The sequence below is a fragment of the Saccostrea echinata genome, unplaced genomic scaffold (genome assembly GCF_033153115.1).
Source record: "Saccostrea echinata isolate AGI-Se365-2 ecotype Australia unplaced genomic scaffold, CSIRO_AGI_Sech_v1 ptg000056l, whole genome shotgun sequence".
NCBI classification, from domain to species: Eukaryota; Metazoa; Mollusca; class Bivalvia; order Ostreida; family Ostreidae; genus Saccostrea; species Saccostrea echinata.
In genome coordinates this window covers 15,669,441-15,676,216 of record NW_026889805.1, presented here as the reverse complement: position 1 = coordinate 15,676,216, position 6,776 = coordinate 15,669,441, and the positions used below count along the sequence as shown (strand labels likewise).

The 6,776-nt window shown below is 35.7% G+C and overlaps 1 protein-coding gene across 1 annotated transcript; it reads left to right on the top strand.

Annotated features, from left to right (window-relative positions):
- Positions 1-384: 384 nt before the first annotated feature.
- LOC133173033 (protocadherin-11 X-linked-like) lies at positions 385-6,122 on the top strand. The gene is made up of 3 exons (XM_061307918.1): positions 385-3,005; positions 4,845-4,959; positions 5,175-6,122. Exons 1-3 carry the CDS (start codon positions 408-410, stop codon positions 5,906-5,908), a joined length of 3,447 nt encoding a protein of 1,148 aa, XP_061163902.1. The 5' UTR covers positions 385-407; the 3' UTR covers positions 5,909-6,122.
- The last annotated feature ends 654 nt before the right edge of the window (positions 6,123-6,776 follow it).

Genomic DNA, 6,776 nt, shown 5'->3' with positions numbered 1-6,776 from the left:
TCTTGGACTGTTCTGATAAGGGTTTGTTTTCATTGCCTGTTTAAGGGATATATAATATTTGTGCAGGACTTACCATATCATAAGTGGGAACGTGTTAACCACTAGGGAATTATTTTTTGTCATCTGTTTCTTAAGTTCCAAAGTTCAGATGAAAGGAAATGTCCAAAATCAGGGATATCAGCAATTGTGAGTTAGCGTAAAAGTAGGCTTTCCACTGGTGACAAGAAATTGGTAAACTAATTTCTGGATCTTAGATAAATCCCTTGCTTTCCTCATGTATTAAATTTCTCCAGTGTTAACTATCTACAGAGAACTTTTTTAAAAGAAGTATTAAATTTTGTGTTTTTACCTGCAGGATATGAATGATTACAGTCCCAATGAATGGAATAATTAGTAAGAAGATCATCATGAGTGCTGCACTGATGGTGATGATCGTCTGCATAATCAGGTCAGGTCAAGGTCAACAGACTGAGGAACTACAGTACAAGATTCAGGAGGAGCAGTTACCCTTCACCTTTGTAGGAAATATTGCCAATGACAGTAACATTAGTGCTGAAGTGACTCCGGTTATGATGACTAAACTACGGTTCCAAATCTGGAATGCTGGAACTACTGCCTACGACAAGCTGTTCCGAATCCATGAGTCCACAGGCCGTCTGGAGACTGCCACAGTGATAGACAGGGAACAAGTGTGCCAGCCCACCAGTAACTGTATTCTGAGTCTTGGAGTGGCTGTTTTTAAACCTGATAATGAGTTGATCAAAGTTATAAGAGTGCTAGTCACTATTGAAGACATCAATGATAATGTGCCCTTGTTTCCTCAGCCCTTCATATCCCTGCAGGTCTCAGAATCCAGTGAGGTTGGCCACATCCTTTTAACAAACACTGCACATGACAGAGACAGTGGAAGTCAGAACTCAGCTCTTGTCTATGAGCTGTTGTCAGGGCAACCAACATTTAGTGTGAAGCCTGTTCCAGATGTAGATTCTAGTGAGAACCTAGGAATAGTTGTGGAAAAGAAGTTGGACAGAGAAGTACAAGACTTTTATCAACTGGTCATTGTTGCCAAAGATACAGGGACTCCACAAAGAAATGGAACTCTTCGGGTCAACATCACTGTGCTGGATGCTAATGATAACAGGCCAAGCTTCCTGAATAGCTCTTACAACATTACAATATCAGAGGACCAGGCTGAAGGGACAGTTATCTTACGGTTATCAGCTGATGATGAGGACATAGGGGACAATGGGAGGATCACCTACGAGTTCAGTTCCCGCACATCCTCTCAGGTTAAAGAGACCTTCTATTTAAATGAAACTAATGGAGAAATTACAATCAAGAATTTACTGGATTATGAGCAAGAGACTAAGTATCAGTTTGTTGTATTTGCTAGAGATAATGGCATACCATCATTGTCAACCCAAGTAATAGTCAACATCACAGTACTCGATGTCAATGACAATGCTCCCCAGATCAACATTAATTTACCACCAGGGGGCACTGGTGTAGTGGAGAATGCTATCATTGGGCAGTATATTGCCACAGTAATTGTTTCAGATCCTGATGAAGGAGAAAATGGTACTGTTAATTGTACTCTTTCTAATGATGACTTCAATATTGTGAAAATGTACTCTAACATTTTCAAAATTACCTTGGGTAGTCGACTTGACAGAGAAAGAGTGGCAGTTCACAATGTGACAATCAACTGTTTTGATTTTGGAAAACCTCCCAAAACCAATAAGACATTCTTTTATGTTAATGTCAGTGATGTGAATGACAACTTCCCTGTGTTCAGTAAGAGTATTTATAAAGTTGATTTCCCAGAAAACAACATCATTGGTGATGTGGTTGTTCACGTCTCTGCAGAAGACAAAGATGAAGGGGAGAATGGCCGAGTCACCTACCTGTTTAGCACTTTGCAGTCAGACTTTGCCATCAACCCTACCTCTGGAATCATTACAGCAAACAGAGTGTTTGACAGGGAAAACATCTCAAATGTCATGTTTCAAGTTGTTGCCAGAGATAATGGAGCCAATGGACAGAAGTTTAGCTCCACAGCAACAGTTGTTGTCCAAATACAAGATAAAAATGATGAATATCCTATTTTTTCGCAATCTAAATATGATATCCTAGTAGCAGAAGAGCAACCAATAAATAAAACCATAGCACAGTTCTCAGCTTCAGACAGAGATAGAGGGATAAATGGAGAATTTACCTTCCAAATAGAGGAAGGATTTTCTAAGATTTTTACAATTGATGGAACTGGAAGTTTGAAAACACAGGTTCTTCTGGATAGAGAAAAGCAGGAGGAATACCATTTTCAGATCTATGTCATCGACAAAGGTGACCCTGCTCTGACCAGCACTGCAAATGTCTCTGTGTATCTACAGGATGTTAATGATAACCCACCTACAATTTACTACCCCAATGACAGGAACAATTCCATCTCCCTGTCCTTGCAGATTGTGCCAAAGACCATCATTGCACGAGTGATTGCCAATGATACAGACAAAGGTGTCAATGCACGTCTGACTTACCAGATCATCCAAGGGAACATCAACAACCTGTTCTCTATAGACAACCGGACTGGTGTAATCAGAGTGGAGCGTTCCCCAACAGAGGAGGAAGCAGGGACGTACAATCTTGTCATGGCTGTCACAGACTCCGGGGACCCCTCCAAGACTAACTGGACTCACCTCGTAGTCATCGTTGGAGAAAAATCCAATTCCCAGAATCTAATCATTGTTATTGTAGTCTGCTCCATTACCATGGTGATCTCTCTGGCTCTAATTCTCATCATCTGCATTATTCGGAAGAGGGACATTAAAAAGTATAAAGACAAAGGAAACCAGTTCAAGACCCCACACAAAAGCTTCCTCAAAAAATGCTTCAACTGTGTGACAACTGAGAAACAACCAAAAGAACTGACAAGTGAGAACAACAACAATAGATACTTGGTGCCATCTTCCGGTTCATCTGATGATGACAAAATGTACACACAACTGGTGAGTAATGCCATTTTCACAATTTTTTAATTGATGATATATTTTTGTAGTTATTCATGATTCAGTCTAAATTAAGAAGCAACAACTGTTTGTGAACTTGTACATTTACTGAGGAAACCACAAATCAATTGCAAAACTATTAACATTTACAATAAAATTTTTCCTTATTATAATGGATTTGGTAAAAACTATTAACAATAGCTAAAAGGAAGTGGGTTTATTTTGTTTGAGTAAACCCAAACTAGTGCAATTATTAAGTCTGTGCTGTCAGATTTTGTCCACAAAGTGCCAATACATTAGATCTCAAAATGAGCATTTAGGATTATAGAGAATCACTGTTAAAAATTGAGTATTACAGACTTTGTTAAATGCTGCACCTCGTGACACTAATGTGGGCTTGAAGGAGCCTTTTCTTTCCAAGTGTCGAATAATTGACTTAAACCTGAAGTGGACGAAAACATTTAGGTTCTTTGAAACAAATCTTTGCCCACAAGACAGTTAGCAACTTTAAAATGTTGACACTATAGATTATAATTACTCTATTTTGTCAAATCTTTTATTTGAGTTTACATTTGGCATTTCATATGTATATCTTGGATGTATACCAAACTGTTTTTCGTAAGAGATTGTCAAAGACTAACCGCTTGTAGATTTGCTGTGAAGTTCATTCCACCTTCACTGCAAAAAGCGCTCTTACAAACATCTGCAGTACCTCCCAAACAAATCCCGTGTCATGCTCTAAAGTCCTTCACAAACATTTCAATTTAATCTTAGAAAAACCTAGTTTCGGGTAATTCTTTGAACAAAGACTGAAGGTTGGTACTTGTGTTCTGGATTAGAATCAAATGAGTCACAGCATGTTGAACAAAATAAGCAAATTTATCACAAAAGTTTTAATTTCCAATGATGCATAATAAAGTTATGATACATATATGGTTGAATAGTTTATGCAGTAAAAGAAATTATTATGTTACTTAAATAAAAAATTATGTCAACATTTTCAAAAAAGAAAAGAAAAAAAAGATAGTCAGAAAACAAACTTTAGAAATTAACTTTTCTTTCAGTGGTGTGTAACCTTTGAAAATTTTTAAAATAATGGAATAAAATAAACACTGCACCTGCAGAACTCTTTGAAACCTCCTCAGGGACAAGATAAGCAACAATTTCTATTCTCACAAAGACATAACAAATGTATTGTTATTGAACATAAAAAGAACTAATTCAAAGTTTTTCACTATTTGGTTTCAAGTCTGTAATTATGTAAAAAAAAAAAAAAAAAAATAGAAGAAGTAAATTATTCCTGATAATAGTAGAGGCATTAGAAGTCTAGTTATGTATTGTCTGTTGATGTATAGATTTCTGGGATATGGGAATGATGGGTTGTTGGACCTTGGTAAGCTAGCAGTATTGTTCTGATTTTTGGGATATAGATAACGATTATGGTCATTGGACTACAAGCTAGCAGCATTGTTCTCCCTGTCTGTGTGTCCTGATTTGTTTGATATTCCCCCTCATTAGCCAGAACTCTAATCCTATCTGCACATTGACACTGCTCTCAATGACATTAAAATCTCTGTTTATTTTGGGTATATTCAGGACAGAAGACTCATAATTGATTGAAAGGTGAATTAGGACAAATCTAAACTGTAAATGGCACTCAGGCAAAACAAATATTAACTATAATCTATTAAAATGCTAATATCAAGGTCATGCAAAGGGAAAGAACTCTTTTATAATCATTCATTTTCTTTTGTAGACTATTATTACTTTAAACTCAAGGAGCCAGTTTAATCCCAGATGTTTTAATGATAACTTAAAGGTTTATTTTAATTTTTGTAGGTAAGGGGAAGTAAGCCTGAGCTTACTCGAGTTGACAGTGGTATTGGGGAAAACTTACCTCCTGACAGTGGTAAAGGTGACAGCGTCGATGTTGGCAGTGAAATCTACAGATCTGGTAAAATTGATGAGATTTACACAGTGTTCATTTTATGAAAACTAAAACAAAAACAAAATGAATTTTTCAAGTATGCTAAATTTTTACTAATTTTGGAACTGACCCAATTGTTAAAAATTGTATTATGATACTTGAAAAATGTAAAGTAAGTAACTAAATAGTTTTCTGATGTCCCTATTTGTGTAATATACTGATATTCCTTTGCATCTTTGTAGACATGGACCTCTCCTCCATTCCACCTTCTGCTGGCTTTACTGACAAATCAACACACTCCTTCTCGCCTGGTCACTCTGAACAGGACATTCCAAATAACTCCCCCTGGCATCAGAAAGCAAGAGTTACTTTCAATGATTACCAGCGAAACATCAGTCTTGATGAACAAATGTTACGACGGAATCCAAAGCCTCCCATTTACTTTGCCAGGTTCAGATCCAGTTCTGAATCTGATAATTTAACAAAAGACTCCTCAACAAGTCAAGATAAATTAGATTTGTCACACAGTTCTTCATTCAAGCACAATAACATAGACCTCTCTCAGTCCTACTCTGGACCCTTCTTCTCAAAGAGTCTGGACAGAAGTAATAAAAATGTTCATTTTGCTCGAGCAAGACCACAATTTTCACATCAGCCGTCTCGATCTGCTGTGAGACGAGAACTTCCTACTATAAGTGCTTCGCCTGATCCTTATGATCCGATACAGGAGCTCACTGAGATCTCGTACCAGGATACTGATACATACAGAAATCCTCCAAATAATATCTATCTCAGGGACCAGGGCTCGCTCCATGACAGCGAGTCTCAGATTTCCCAGGATCCTTCACTGGACTTCAAAGGGAGGATAACTCTTGCAGACAGTCAGTCGCAGCACTCCAATGACACAACGCTGGCAAGTTTTGCCATCAATCCTTCAAATTTTGAAAGTGTGTTCAATACTGATATTGTTGTGTAACATAAGTTTTTAAGTTTACAATGAACTTGTGAGACAATCAAACATTATCTAGTGCCATACAAATCATATGTAACAAATGTAATGGTAGTGCTAACAATGTTTGTGATAAAAGGTACATTTGTTAAAAAGCAATGATCTCATTGTGTGTATATAACCATTGAAACTGTAGACAGTTTTTTTTAAATGAATTTCAATATTTTAAAACATTTTTTATATATATTTTTGGTAGCTGAACTTTGGCTCTTTTTGCTAACTTTTTATATCACTAAGTTTACTTATAGTTACTTATAAGTACATGTTATGATTTTGATAACAAAAAAATAATTAGTTTGAAATTAAGAATTGATTTAATCAGAATCAATGATTAGATACTTACATCTTCACTTTTATATGTCATTATAATGTGTCAGAGACTTGTGGAAGCGTTATGTCTCATATCCTGTAAAATACTCGCAATTAAACATGTCAACGTATAGCCATAGTTTTATCTTTGTTTATTTCATGTCATATTTCGATTCAGTTGTTGATGCTACATTTCTCTGAAAAGTTTTTTTTTCATTTTAAATGAAAAAATTAGTATATTATTCACTTGTGCACATATTTCAAAATTGTCTGTCCATTGTACTTTTAAAAAAAAAAAAAGAGAGAGTATTGATTGTTCTTGTACTACATTATTTTATTAACTGTTATTGTTCAAGTATTTATTAGTATGATTTTTATCAGATATTTTTTTTAAATGTTCATGAGTAACAGAATTTCTTTTTAGAATATATTTAAAAATTCACATTTAATGTGAAAGCATTCAAAAAGTCTTCCAATGATAATCTAGAAGTCAATTTTTTCCCTTTCACAAATTCAAAACAAATCA

What these genes read in the sequence shown, in the direction of transcription:
- LOC133173033 (XM_061307918.1), top strand. Translation starts at nt 408, where the DNA reads ATGAGTGCTGCACTGATGGTGATGATCGTCTGCATAATCAGGTCAGGT. An exon ending in ACAAAATGTACACACAACTG is followed by an intron (nt 3,006 to 4,844) that starts GTGAGTAATGCC and finishes TAATTTTTGTAG; the next exon opens with GTAAGGGGAAGTAAGCCTGA. An exon ending in CAGTGAAATCTACAGATCTG is followed by an intron (nt 4,960 to 5,174) that starts GTAAAATTGATG and finishes GCATCTTTGTAG; the next exon opens with ACATGGACCTCTCCTCCATT.